This window comes from Macaca thibetana, chromosome 19, assembly GCF_024542745.1.
Source record: "Macaca thibetana thibetana isolate TM-01 chromosome 19, ASM2454274v1, whole genome shotgun sequence".
Taxonomy (NCBI): Eukaryota; Metazoa; Chordata; class Mammalia; order Primates; family Cercopithecidae; genus Macaca; species Macaca thibetana.
The window spans coordinates 32,105,432-32,120,089 of NC_065596.1; the positions used below are offsets into that span (position 1 = coordinate 32,105,432).

The following is a 14,658-nucleotide window of genomic DNA, read 5'->3' on the forward strand; positions in this document are numbered from 1 at the left end:
AAGATGGATGAGGAGGAGTTCTCACGTTAAGGAGAAGTGGATGGGCAGCTCAGGGGCAGATGTGCCAAGAACTGAGAGAAGAAGACGAGGAAAGAGGCTCCTATATCTGCAACCTGGCAGGGAGGACCCAGACCTCCCAAGACACAATAATGGAGGTAGAGGAAGCAGGCTTAGATCTTTTGGAGCCTTGGGTGCCAGGTTGAGGGCCTTGGGCTTTATCCTGGAAAGCAGTAGGCGGCTATGAGCAAGGGAAACAGAGTAAGCACTGGATCTAGAAAGATCCTGCTGGAGCCAAGTAGGTCCGGGACTGGAGGGAAGTGGGATGGGAGGCAGGGAGGTTGGGAGGAGGCTGGGACAATGGGCCAGGGTTGAGCACGAGACTTGAGCTGGGCCTGGAACCAAGGGGATGAAGAGGGAAGTGATAATTGGTGAAGTAAACGTGTCAAGACTTGTGGACTCACGGAGCAGCTGATGAGAAAGGGTGCTGTCTAGAGCGATGTTCAGAACAGCCCTGGGATCAACAGGGAAGGAGGAGCTGAGAAGCATCCGAGGGAGGTGGCTAAATGTGCAGATCTGTGCCTCAGAGAAAGGGCTGGATATAAAGTTGTGGGAGGCATCAGGACAGGGTCAAGGAGAGATGGGATCACTCAGGAATGTGGAGGGGAAGAACAGGATTCTGGGACAAAGCTATGGGAGGTGGGAAAGTCGAAGGCTCCCGAAAAGGGTGATCAGATAGAGATGAAGCAGGGCATGCATCAGAGGACATGGGGGCAGGCAGAAATTCAAGAAAAGGGAACAGCGTGTCCTGAGTACTCAAACTCATCGAGACAGAAAAGTGGAATGGTGACTGTCTGGTGGCAGGAGGGGGAAGTGGAAAGTCACTGTTTAGTGAGTACAAAGTTTCAGTTTTGCAAGATAAAAGGAGCTCTGCAGTTTGGTTTCGCAACAATGTGAACACACGTAACACTGCTGAACTATACTCTTTAAAATGGCTGAGATGACAAATTCTGTGCTATGTGAATTTTCTCACAATGAAAAAATAAATTTGAAACAGGGAGCAGAGAAAAGGGAGAAGCCAAAAGCAATACTAGGTTTGTTCGTGCAAGATCTTAGTGACCGGGATTGGGGGGGCTGGGAGCAGGAGGGACCCAGACCCAGGGTCTTAGGGGTGAGGGAGGGTCTCCTCTCCCAGTGCTGAACCCTGAGCTGATAGAAGGCTCCCATCACAGCCCCAGAGGGAAGAGGATCTTTCCTACCTGTGCCTGTGCCATTTCTGAAGAAGATGCTGATGGCGAGGTTCTGGGGAGCATCTGGGATAGAAAGATACAGCCCCAGCTTCAGAGGTGACAAGTGGGAGGGGCGTGGGCCTGGGAGGTACCCAAGGAGGGCCCACAGAAACCCACCAGCTGGGGATGGCTGTCCTTCCTGCACCACACACGAATTTTCCCTGGTTATCATTCTCTTTCTCTCTCTCTCTCTCTTCTACACACATACACACACACACACACACACACACACACACACACACACACACCCCTTACTCCCACTGCCCGTGGGGACCCAGCTGTGTCCCCAGCACCACTCACAGGAGACATTGAGCTGGACAGTTCTCTCCGTGGTCACCTGAGCTCCTTGGCGTTTCACATGACAGGTGAGGTTGGTGCCATGGTCCTCGGGCCTCGGGGTGAGGGTGAGCTCCGAGGACCGGGTGGTTTCTGGGTCCAGGGGGCTGAGGGCATCCCCCGTCCAGGAGAATGTGAGAGGTCGTCCCACTTCACAGGATCCTGGAAGGCTGCAGCTCAGCCTTGTGAGGCGGCCGGACTCCAGAGGCTCCAGAAAGCGGACGTCGGGTTTCTCTGTCAGGGCTGAGGAGGAGACAGGGAGATACCTGGGCCCCAGGGGCTTGAAGACGTACGGTGTGACCCCGAGAGTGGCCAGGCCTCAGGCCCCGACCTGCCCCAAGTCCTACACCTCCTCCAACCGCCCCTGCCCAGGTCCTGTCCCTGTTCTCACACGGGGGTCTCCACGTCCCAGGGTCCTCTCCAAGGGCCCCCGCCATACCTGTCACCTCCAAGTTCAGCTTATTCTGAAGGTAGGTATGTTTTACATCTCTTCCTCTCTCCACGCGGAAATAATAGCTTCCCGTGTCCCCCATTCTGGCATCTCCGATGCTCAGGGAGCAGTTCTTCTTCCAGACGTCCCCAAGGAGGCGGAAGCGGCCCTCGGTCTCTGGCTTCACTCTTCTGCCTGGGTCATTTGTGGCCACAGGCTCACCATAGTATGGGCTCTCCCCGTTCGGAAACCAGTAGACGTAGAGTGGGGGAGGGGAGTACCAGGAATTCCAGGGGTAAGAGAAGGAGCAGGGCACGAGGACGCACAGACCCTCCTGCACCGTCACCGACTTCTGCACTTGCAGCTCGTACCCTGGCTTCTCCTGCAGGGACCCTGGGGGGGCACAGAGGCTCAGCTGCAGTTCCAGCCCCACCTTCTCACCCCCGTACCTGTCCCTCCTCCCTCAGCTCACTCACCCCCCCACAGCAGGGGCAGCAGCAGCAGGGGCAGCATGTCTCCATCCGCCAGGGCCCCAGCCCGGTCCCAGGTCCCTCTGTCAGGGAAGGAAATGCTCCAAATGTGGGGTGGGGCTGAAGAAGCCCCGACAGGAAGCCGGAGGGTGAGTGAGAGCTGTGGCTGTAGACAGAAGGAGAACTTGGGCATCACGTGCTGTCGGGGTGAGGCCGGGGCTGGGAGGCCATCCTGCTCCCACCCCCACTGGACGCCGCAGGTGAAGATACTGACGCCCCCCGAGGGGCTTGTCCAGACTTGTAAATCTAGACTCCTGAGGTCACCAGGTCCCATAGCTGCAGCACTTTCCTTATGCACCTTTGTCTACACAGGAAGGAGAACACCACCTGGCCGCCTCCCTGGGAGTCAGGGCCTCTGGACCCTCAGCGAGATGGGAGAATAAATTCTTTATGACATGACAGGAGCTGTGGTGAGGGAAGCACGGGCTGGGGGTTTCAGGTGGGGAAGACTTTCCTCTTTCCAGAGGGAAGGCGAGTTCTCAGGGACAAACACATCAGGTGGACATGACCAGGTCCTTAGCAGTCAAGAGAGATGTGGTCCCCACCACCCCTTGGATTTGGGTCCCTGATCTCATCATTGTCCTTGTCCCAGGCAGCGTCAGACTCCAGCCCTGGTGTTGACAGCCAGGTGAGGCTTGAGAGCCAGGCATTGGAAATGTGGAAGTTGAGGACATGGAATACCAAGTGTGAACCCAGACCCCTCACCTACCGGCTGTTGAACTTTACAAAAGTTGCCTACCCTCTCTGTACCTCAGTTTGCTCAGCTGAAAAATGCAGACCACAATAGAATTGCTGTGTGGGGATTTAGTGAGGTCGCATGTGTAAAGTGCTTAGGACAGTGCCTGGCCCTGAGAATTCCCTCATCCAACTGATGCTTCATGGGTACCTATGGTGCACCAGGCCCCCTGTTTTAGGAGCTGGAGATACAGCAAAGGATAAACCCTTGGGATGAGAAGGTAAGTCAAAAATCCCAGTGGAGGCTCCTCTGAGCACACGGCCTATGGGTACCCCTGCTCCACGAAGAGCAGGAAAAAAAGAAAAAATAATAAAAATAATAATAAATCCTAGTGGGAAGACAAACATTTAATATGAAATTAAAATACACAGTCTGCTAAAGAATGATATATTTTAAGAAAAAATAAAAACAGGAACACAAAAGAGGAATCAGTGAGGACTGATTTTTTTTTTTCTCTGAGATGGAGTTTCGCTCTTGTTACCCAGGCTGGAGTGCAATGGCGTGATCTCAGCTCACTGCAACCTCTGCCTCCCGGGTTCAAGTGATTCTCCTGCCTCAGCCTCTCAAGTAGCTGGGATTACCGGCATGCGCTACCATACCTGGCTAATTTTGTATTTTTAGTAGAGATGGGGTTTCTCATGTTGGTCAGGCTGGTCTCGAACTCCCGACCTCAGGTGATCTGCCACCACTTGGCCTCCCAAAGTACTGGGATTACAGGCGTGATGATAAAATTTTTTACAACATGGCTTGGGGGGCCACTTGGAAGAGATGACATTTGAGTAAAGATGCGAAGAGTGTGTGGGAATTAGTCCACTGGTATCCATTCCAAGGGAACGGGACATTTAAAAGTCCCAAGGTAGGAACACACGTGGTGTGCTTGGAAAATAGCCATATGCCAGCATGGAGGGGTGATCAGTGGGGAAGATGGTAGGAGGGTAGGTCTGGGAGGTGTCCTGGGTCTGATCATGAAGAAATTTGGGGGCTCTCATAAGAACTTCACTTTTTTCTTGTCCAGCTGGTACCATGGAGGGTGGCAAAGAGAGGAAGAAAGAAGAAGGAGGAGGAGGAGGAGGAGGAGGAGGAGGAGGAAAGAAAAAAGAGGAGGAGGAGGATGAGGAGGTTCCTGCTGTGCCGGAAACCCTTAAGAAAAAGTGAAGGAATTTCACAGAGCTGAAGATGAAGGGCCTGAGAAGGAAGTTTGCCCAAAAGATGCTTCAAAAGACAGGAAGGAAGCTTTTCTAGCAAAAAGCGAAGCACTATCACAAGGAATATAGGCAGATGGACAGAACTGAAATTTGAATGCAAGGAAGGCAAGAAAAGCTGGCAACTTCTATGCACCTGCAGAACCCAAATTGGCCTTTGTCATCAGGATCAGAGGTGTCAATGGTGGGAGCCCAAAGGTCCGAAAGGTGTTGCAGCTTCTTTGCCTTCGTCAGCTCTCTAATGGAACCTTTGTGAAGCTCAACAAATCGTCAATTAACAGGCTGAGGATTGCAAAACCCCATATCACATGGGGGTACCCAAACCTGAAGTCAGTAAATGAACTAATCTACAAGCGTGGTTATGACAAAATCAATAAGAAGCAAATTGCTTTGACAGATAACACTTCAATTGCTTGATAAATATGTAAAGATAGCATCATCTGCTATATGAGGATCTGATTCTTAGGACCTGTATGGCTGGAAAATGACTTGAAGAAGAAATAACTTCCTGTGGCCATTCAAATGATCCTCTCCCCAAGGTAGAATGAGGAAAGAGACAACCCATTTTGTAGAAGGTGGAGATGCTGGCAACAAGGAGGACCAGATCAACAGGCTTCTTACAAGAATGAACTAGGGTGTCTACCATGATTATTTTACTAACATGGTCAGTTAATAAACAGTACCTACTTTCAAATTGAAAAGAAAAACTTGACTTTTGCTGAGTGTATTAGCCAGGGTTCTCCAGAGAAACAGAACCAATGGGGTGTGTGTGTGTGTGTGTGTGTGTGTGTGTGTGTGTGTGTGTTTATTATAAGGAACTGATTCCCACAATTATGGAAGCAGACAAGTCCCAAGATCCTCAGTCAGCAAGCTGGAGACCTGGGAGAAATGATGGTGTAGCTCCAGTACACAAGCTTCCAGGCTGGAGATCCAGGAAAAGCCAAAGTTTCAGCTTGAGTCCAAAGGCAGGAGGAAACTCAGCTTGCAGGTAATCAGGCAAAAGCAGTTCCCCTTACTCATGGGAGGGCCAGGCTTTTTGCTCTATCCAGGCCTCCAAATGATTGGTCAAGGCTCACCCACCCTGAGGAGGGCAATCCACTTTACTCAAAGTCTACTGATTTAAATGTTAATCTCATCCCAAAACATCCTCACAGGAACACCCAGAATAGTATTTGAGCAAATACCAGGGTACTCTATGGCCCCGTCAAGTGGAGACCTAAAACTAACCATCACCCTGAGCGAATTGTGAAGACAGGGGTTGAACAGAGAAGGGGCAGGATTTTATGTGTTTTTACCTGGTCACTCTGCTTGCTTTCCTGAGACTAGACTCTGCTCAGCTATTGCAATGCTTGGGATGTGAGAGGAGGGTGCTCAGGTCTGCAAGGACACAGTGGAGGTGGTGAGAAGAGGGGGAATTAACAGTGTTTGTCAACAGATTGGACACACATGGGAAGAGAAAGGAAAGGGCCACAGATAATGCCAGTGTTTTTGAGCTGAGCTGTTGCAGGCTTGAAGCTGCCATTGAGAGAAGAGGAAAAGACTTCAAGAGAAGAACCGGGAGCTCAGCTTGGAGCATGGTGGGTTAGATGTGCTTATTAGACATACAAGTGGAGGGGGAAAGGAAAGGGGTTAGATCTGTGGGTCTGGAATTTAGGAAAAATAGGAAAAAGTTCTGGCTGGAGACAAAAGTGGGGTCATTCATGTTCAAAGAGTGTCTGTAGTCATGAGCCTGAGTGACATCACAAAGGGCATGAGTTTATTTATTTATTTAAGACATGGTCTAGCTGTCACCCAGGCTGGAGTGCAGTGGTGCAGTCATAGCTCACTGCAGCCTCAACCTCCCAGGCTCAAGCAATCCTCTCACCTCAGCCACTTGAGTAGCTGGGACTACATGTGCATGCCACTATGCTGGGCTAATTTTCTTTTTTAAAAGTAGAGACAAAGGTTCCACTATGTGACCCAGGTTGGTCTCGAACTCCTGGGCTCCAGTGGTGCTCCTACCTTGATCTCCCAAAGTGCTGGGATTATAGGTGTGAGCCACCATGCCCGGCCAGGGCATGAGTTTAAACAAAAAAGGGACAGAGACCATCTCCACGGCTTCCATAATCTGGATATCAGACCTGCTTTCCCACTGAAAATAACTAAAAATACAGGAAAGATAATTAATGCAAATCTTCTTAAAACCATAGAAGGGCTGACAAGAGAGAGAAGAATTTACAGTCAAAACTGCAGGAGATGGTGGGAACCAAGAGAAGGAAGCAGAGCACCAAAATCACAGGTGCCCTCCAGGAATTTTGAATGTGGGGAACTTGAATTTGGAGTTTCCTAGACCTGAGGATCAGAGTCAGACTTTGCACTAGGTGTAGGGGAAGTGGAGAGTTTGTGGTCACTCTCTCTTTCTGCACACCCCCAGGCTCCTTCTAGGGTAATGAAACTCAAGTGCAACCAACCCCACTCTCCTCCCCCACCCACCCTCTGGCCGCTGCCCCAGTCCATGGCAGGGAGGCCAGAAGCATCTCTAGGCAGGAGGAGACCCGAGTCTCTGCCCTGGAATCACCTCATTCTCTAACCCCATACTCTGATTCATCTATTAGGAGCGGGAACGCAGAAGAGATAGGTGAGGGAGAAGGAAGTTGCATTCAGAAGATACAACACGTAGACACAAGCACTCTGGTTCAGTGAAAGAGGAAGTTTCCCCATGATATCTCCAGCCTGGGTCCCCAGTCACCCTTCTGAGAGTATCTGAGTTGATGTGGAAATACCAACACAACACCACGCTCTTGGCATCAGATCTCCAGCTCCAATGCTGAGTCCAATGTATAAATCTTGTAACCCTTGACAGACTTGCCCTCATCTTCACGTCCTCCTCTACACTTTTGGGTTTTCCAAGTTTGAGAGAAAGGCAGAGGTCTCAGATGGCTCTGTTCTCCTATGCAGTGGAGTTATTGTTTGTTTGCTTGCTTATTAGTTGACTGCCCACAACCCAGTTCTTCATCCACAGCCCTATTAGATTTTCCTTTGGAGAACTACCACTGTCAGCCCCACCCCTCGCTTCAGTAGGGAGTCTGGGAATTGTGCAGGGAGCACTGACAAATGGACATAGATCATCACCGACAATGCTGCAGCCAATTTTACGAACAAGCCCATGTCCAATTTCCTCTAAAGAATTTAAGTTTCAGGATTTTTGCCACACCTTCTGGAAAAATAGCTATTCACTTTCTCCTGGCATCCCTGGGTGGAAGAAATGTAAGTCTGGAGCTGCCTGAGAACAAAGCCAACAGAGGAAGGAAAAACTCTAGGGTTAACAAACAAAGAAAAAGGATTTTAGAGACATCAACCAACTCTGGAACCTGCTGTGCCTGAAGCCAGTGTACTTCAGAACTTTTCAGCTAAGTGGGCCAGTGCTTGGCTTTTATTTCCCAACAGGCCCATTTGAGCTGGATTGCTCTTGCTTGCATCCCAAAGGGTTCTGCCTGATACAACCTCTCCCCTAACCACTGTGCTCCACGTCCCCTCGCCTACTCTGTGTCAGACCCTGAAGCCGCCAGAAGCCTCCCTGTGAGACTTGACCTCAATTTCAGAGTTCACAACCCTTCCATGGACGTCTGGGAAAGATGCTGACATATATCCCTCCCTTTTAACAACACCCTATATGACATCCATCAACATAAGGTCAATTACCAGGCCTGGCGGCATGCGACTGTAGTCCCAGCTGTTCTGAAGGCTAAGGTGGGAGGATTGCTTGAGCCTAGGAGTTCAAGATCGGCCTGGGCAACATAATGAGACCTTGTCTCTACGAAAAATTTACAAATGAGGATTAATAACCAGAATATGTAAGGAGCTCAGACAACTCTAGGAGAAAATCTAATAATCCAATCAAAAACTGGGCAAAAGATCTGAACAGATATTCCTCAATAGAAGACATACAAATGGCAAACAGGTATATGAAAAGGCATTTGACATCATTGATAATCAGAGAAATACAAATCAACATTACAATGAGATATCATCTCATCCCAGTTAAAATGCCTTATATCCAAAAGATAGGTAATAACAAACGCTGGCGAGGGTGTAGAGAAAAGGGAATCCTTGTACACTGTTGGTGGGAATGTAAGTTAATGTAGCCCACTGTGAAGAACAGTTTTGAAATTCCTCAGAAAATTAAAAATAGAGCTACCATGTGATCCAGCAGTCCCACTGCTAGGCATATACCCAAAAGGAAGGAAATCAGTATATGGAAGAGAGATCTACACTCCCAAGTTTATTGCAGCACTGTTCACAAAAGCCAAGACTTGAAAGCAACCTAAGTATCCGCCAGCAGATGAATGGATAAAGAAAATGTGGTGCTTATACACCAGAGACTACTACTCAGCCTTGAAAAAGAATGAGATCCTGTCATTTGCAATAACATGGATGGAACTGGAGGTCACTATGTTAAGTGAAAGAAAGCAGGCACTGAAAGACAAACTTTGCATGTCTCACTTATTTGAGGAAACTAAGAATTAAAACAATTGAAATCATGGAGATAGGATAGTGGGGAGGATAGTGGGCATAGGGGAGGGGAGAAGGTGGGGATGGTTAATGGGTACAAAAAAAAATAAGATGAGGCCGGGCGCGGTGGCCCATGCCTGTAATCCCAGCACTTTGGGAGACAAAGGTGGGCGGATCACGAGGTCAGGAAATTGAGACCATCCTGGCTAACACAGTGAAACCCTGTCTGTACTAAAAATACAAAAAATTAGCGGGGTGTGGTGGCAGGTGCCTGTAGTTCCAGCTACTGAGGAGGCTGAGGCAGGAGAATGGCATGAACCCGGGAGGCGGAGCTTGCAGTGAGCCGAGATTGCACCACTGCACTCCAGCCTGGGTGACAGAGCGAGACTCCGTCTCTTAAAAAAAAAAAAAAAAAAATTTTGAAAGATGAAATGAGACCTTGTATTTGATAGCACCACAGGGTGACTATAGCCAAAAATAATTTAATTGTATTTTAAAATAACTTAAAAAGTATAATTGGATTGTTTATAACACAAAGGATAAATGCATGAGGTGATGGATTCTTCATTTACCTTGATGTGATTATTACATGTTGCATGCCTGTATCAAAATATCTCGTGTAACCCAGAAATATATACACCTACTATGTATCCACCTAATTTAAAATGTAAAACTTTAAAACTCAAAATTTAAAAACTTAAAAATTAAACTAAAAATTAAAATTAAAAACTACAAAATTAGCTGGGTGTAGTGGTGCATGCCTGTAGTTGCAGCTACTCAGGAGGCTGAGGCAGGAGGATCGCTTGAGGCCAGAGGTCAAGGCTGCAGTGAGCTATGATCGTGCCTCTACACTCCAGCCTGGATGACAGAGAGAGATGCAAGCCTGTCTCCAAAATGAATGAATGAATGAATGAATGAATTATTAAAATAAAACCAGTTGTAGAAATAAACGAAGACCAACTAAATGAGAACAAGGAAAGGTTATGTATTCAGATCTTGCTATGACAAGGGAGTCAACCACCATTATTTGTGTTTTGGCAGAGACTCACAGGCAGGCAGTGGAGTGGGAGAGCTTCATAGTGGGGAAAAGAGAAAGCTTCAGGTGTGTCCTGATGGGAGGCTGTTGGCCTGGGGAAGCTGTAGGTGAGCCAACTAGAAGCAGGGAATCCTATGTGACTGGGTTAAGAAAGCATATTCACTTTCTCTGATTTGGTCCTAAGTAGAAAGTGGGGACAGAAATTAGGAAAGTTGTCAGTTATTAATCAAGTCCCAGCCATTTAGGGCCAGTTGTTACAGGGATTATTGTTTAGCTTCCTGGACAGGCTACCAGAGACAAGTCTGACGTATAGAGAGTAGCCTGGCTGCCTGAACTGGTGACTGTGGATGATAGGCTGGTTTTTCAGGGCTGGTTGTTGCAAATCAGGGGTCAGAGTTCTAGTTTTACAAATGAGCTGGCCATTTCTGCATGTATATTCAGCCTCTCATAGGGTAGGAGAGCAATTTTCCACATTCAAAAAGAGATTCAAAATGTATTTCAGGGAGAAGACCTATATACTTGTTTTTCAAAACAAATTGATCACCTCTTTGGGTGTCTAAACAGGAAACCCAGGACTAGCCTGGAGGGTGAGCTGAAGAAGAGGCTAAATTTTCTCTGCATAATAGAATAATGTGAATCCTAAGATTGTGGCTGAGAGAGAAAAGACAGCAAAGGTCCTGGTCTTGATGGCAACGGAGGTAGTGGGGGCAGGAGCTGGTGTTCTCTTTTGATAGATGGGACCCCAGCAGCATGGTGACAACAGACATACAGCTGGTACCAGGTTCCGTGGGGTGGAGATGGATGGTGGAGATTAAGGTCCCATGTAGATTGCTCCATTAGGGCTCCCCCTGCTGGACCTGGTGAACCCAGTATTTTTGACACGTTGTCTTTTGGGACCATTCACTACTGTTTTCCCCAAACTTTTGGTATGTTTTACACAATACCACTGGATTAACAGGACCGAGGAATGCAAGAAGGAAGCGTTTGTTCCCATGTCAGGATGAAAGAACATCACTGTGCAAATGACAATTAGGAGAATACTGTCATCTACAGTAATCTTCCCAAATAACCTGCAGGGTAGCAAGTTTGGGAATTACTGTACTTCTGTGGCTTGGGGTTCCATTTATTTCCTCTAGGCTTTAAAATCCTGGAAGGGTGCAGCATTGGGGGATCTCTGGTTTGTACCCTGCATAATGCAAAAATCCTTGAGGATATCAGTTTGGTATCACTATCATGTGGACCTCACTGAAGGTAGGGAAGGGGAACTGAGAACAAAGGCAGAGCCTCCCCACGCCCCCTCCCCCAGCCCCGTCTGAGAATGTGAAACAATGTTGTGAAGCTGAAGTATGGAGAGGAAATGATGGACTCCAACTACCATGGGTGTAGACCACAGGAAGGATGGGATACATGTTTGACCAGTGGTGGCGTCAGGGCTGAAGAAGACACCAGGCACCTGTAAAGAGTCTCTCTCCTGAGGCGGGTGGATCACCTGAGGACAGGAGTTCGAGACCAGCCTGACCAACATGGTGAAACCCCGTCTCTGCTACATATACAAAAGTAGCCAGGTGTGGTGGTGCATGCCTATAATCCCAGCTATTTGGGAGGCTGAGACAGAAGAATCCCTTGAACCCGGGAGGCAGAGGTTGCAGTGAGCCAAGATTGCACCATTGCACTCCAGCCTGGGCAACAAGAGTGAAATTCCATCTCAAAAAAAAGAAAAAAAGTCCCTCTCCCCTTGACTTGGCTTCCAGTGAGCAGGCAGGATCTGGCTCATCTTCACATTTTGTTTGACTGGGATGGTTTGGAAATATTTAACTAATTTACACCCTTAAAATATTGGGCCAGGCACAGTGGCTCACACCTGTAATCCCAGCACTTTGGGAGCCGAGGTGGGCGGATCACCTAAGGTCAGGAGTTCAAGACCAGTCTGGCCTTGAAACCCCGTCTCTACTAAAAATACAAAAATAGCCATGCGTGGTGGTGCATGCCTGTAAATCCAGCTACTTGGGAGGCTGAGGCAGGAGAAGGACTTGAGCCTGGAAGGCGGAGGTTGCAGTGAGCACACCACTGCATTCCAGCCTGGGAGACAGAGGGAGAGTTTGTCTCAAAAAAAAAAAAAAAAAGAAAAGAAAGAAAGAAAAAATTGGAAGATATCTCACACTGACATGAAAGACCCTACTTTCTTGGAAAACGGGAAGATGCGGTATCCTCACATGTAGCAATCAGCCGAGGCTGAGCAAGAACCAATCACCTTTACTTTGCCACACTCCCCACCATGCGCTATCATCTCCCTCTACTAAAGCCAAAGTCCAGGTGCCATTTGTCGGAATACTTGCCCAGTTGTTTTCCTTATACAAATCCACTTCACTCATTTGTGGTAATTGCCTTGACCACGTCGAGGTTTGATTCAGGGGCACTGGAGCTACCAAACAAAAGATACCAGCTGTCTCTCTTTTTGGCTCATCAGCGGAGATCAAGCGCGCTTGAGAAAGAAAAGGAAACCAAAGCCCAAGGGCTCCCTCTGCTGGACCTAGTGAGCTCAGCATTTTTGGCACATTCCAGAAGTTAAACTTGAAGAGACACGTTTCCAAAGTATAAATGTGCAAGGCCAAGCCTCCAACGGAAATGTACAAAAGAAGAAAGAAGGAAGAAGAAGAAAAGAAGAAGAAGAGGAAGAAGAAGAGGAAGAGGAAGAGGACGAGGAAGAAGGAAGAAGGAAGAAGGAGAAGAAAGAGGAGGCGGCAGCGGTGGCGGCGGCCGCAGAGGAGGAGGCGGAGGATTTTCTCCTGAATCCAGCACAGCATATTCTAGACTTCCTGTCTCACCTGAAATGAATGGAGAGAAACTGAGAACCACTTGTGAATGTCATAAACCAGGGACACAGGTTCCCTAAAAGACGGGTATTTAATCACAGCATGTTTAATAATGATTGCAAAGCTATACAGAACTTAATTCCTAGAACCTGTGAATGTGACTTGTGGCAAGTGAGACTTTGATGGTGTGATTTAAGGATCTCAAGATGGGGAGATCATTTTGAATTACCTAAGTGGATCTTCAGTGTAATTGCAAGGGTACTTAAAAGACAGGCAGCTGGGCTGGGCGCAGTGGTTCACACCTGTAATCCCAGCACTTTGGGAGGCTGAGGTGGGCGAATCACAAGGTCGAGAGATTGAGACCATCCTGGCCAACATGGTGAAATCCCATCTCTACTAAAACTAAAAAAAATTAGCTGGGCATGGTGGCACGCACCTGTAGTCCCAGCTACTCAGGAGGCTGAGGCAGAAGAATCATTTGAATCCAGGAGGTGGAGGTTGCAGTGAGCCGAGATCGTGCCAGTGCACTCCAGCCTAGGCGACAGAGTGAGACTCCATCTCAAAAAAAAAAAAAAAAAAGAAAAGAAAAGGAAAAAGAAAAAGAAAAAGAAAATCTTCATCCCTTCCCAAGACAAAGCACGAATATTCCTCCCCTTGCTCTTAATGTCCAGCCACTTCATGAATGATACCCTATATCTGTAACTTCCCAGTTCTCAGGAGCTGAGAAGTTGATTTGTAAGCCCAGCTCCCACTTCCCCAATCCTGTAGCTGTTGAATGAAGCCTGCACTACTTGATACTCACTGTCGGTTTCACATATTAGCTTCATGACTTGGAACAGGAAACAGTCCCCTTTCTAGGGTGACCAGGACCCCCAATAACAAGATGGGCCTAGGAAGGAAAAGCCCTGAGCACTCCCAGGCCCCAGCACCTGGGCTCCTGATTTGGATGAGAACTGACTTCCTTAAATTTGTCAAATATTCTGATCAGGCACGGTGGCTCACGCCTGTAATCCCAACATTTTGGGAGGCCAAGGTGGGCGGGTCACTTGAGGTCAAGAGTTCGAGACCAGCCTGGCCAACATGGTGAAACCCTGTCTTTACTAAAAATACAAAAATTAGCTGAGCATGGTGGCATGTGACTGTAGTCCCAGCTACTCGGGAGGCTGAGGCAGGAGGATTGCTTAAACCCGGAAGGTGGAGGTTACAGTCAGCCAAGATCATGCCACTGCACTACAGCCTGGCAATGGAGCAAGGCTCCGTCTCAAAAAATAAAAAATTAAATAAAAATTAAAAACATTATCAAATGTTCTAACTCATCAGCATGGTATAGCTCGCCATTACTCAGGATGTTAATTCCTCTCAACAACATGCTCTAGCTTTCAGAGGTTTTGGAACCATTTTGTTAGTTTCACTTTTAAGAACACTGTGATTTGAAGTGCTATTTTAAAAGATACTGTATCTGCCGGGCGCGGTGGCTCAAGCCTGTAATCCCAGCACTTTGGGAGGCCGAGGCGGGTGGATCACGAGGTCAGGAGATCGAGACTATCCTGGCTAACATGGTGAAACCCCATCTCTACTAAAAATACAAAAAACTAGCCGGGCGAGGTGGTGGGCGCCTGTAGTCCCAGCTACTTGGGAGGCTGAGGCGGGAGAATGGCGTGAACCCGGGAGGCGGAGCTTGCAGTGAGCCGAGATCACGCCACTGCACTCCAGCCTGGGAGACACAGCGAGACTCCGTCTCAAAAAAAAAAAAAAAAAAAAGATACTGTATCTTAAGTTTAATTTTCTGATAGTTGCT

At 48.0% G+C, this 14,658-nt stretch overlaps 1 protein-coding gene across 10 annotated transcripts in view; it reads right to left on the reverse strand.

Moving 5' to 3' along the window:
• Positions 1–2,683, reverse strand: part of SIGLEC14 (sialic acid binding Ig like lectin 14) — a 37,389-nt gene extending 34,706 nt beyond the window's left edge. For 7 of the 10 annotated variants that reach the window (XR_007721683.1, XR_007721684.1, XR_007721682.1 and 4 more), the window contains exons 1-4: positions 2,529–2,683; positions 2,062–2,445; positions 1,587–1,865; positions 1,257–1,310 (exon numbers count right to left, since the gene is read on the reverse strand). Coding sequence is in view for 7 of the 10 variants with exons in the window: in XM_050771327.1 (XP_050627284.1) it covers positions 1,257–1,310; positions 1,587–1,865; positions 2,062–2,445; positions 2,529–2,565 (754 nt within the window). In the remaining 3 variants the exon portion in view is untranslated. The remainder of the gene's footprint in view (positions 1–1,256; positions 1,311–1,586; positions 1,866–2,061; positions 2,446–2,528) is intronic. The other 3 variants (XM_050771319.1, XM_050771321.1, XM_050771322.1) reach the window with 3 other exon arrangements.
• Between the last annotated feature and the right edge of the window lie 11,975 nt (positions 2,684–14,658).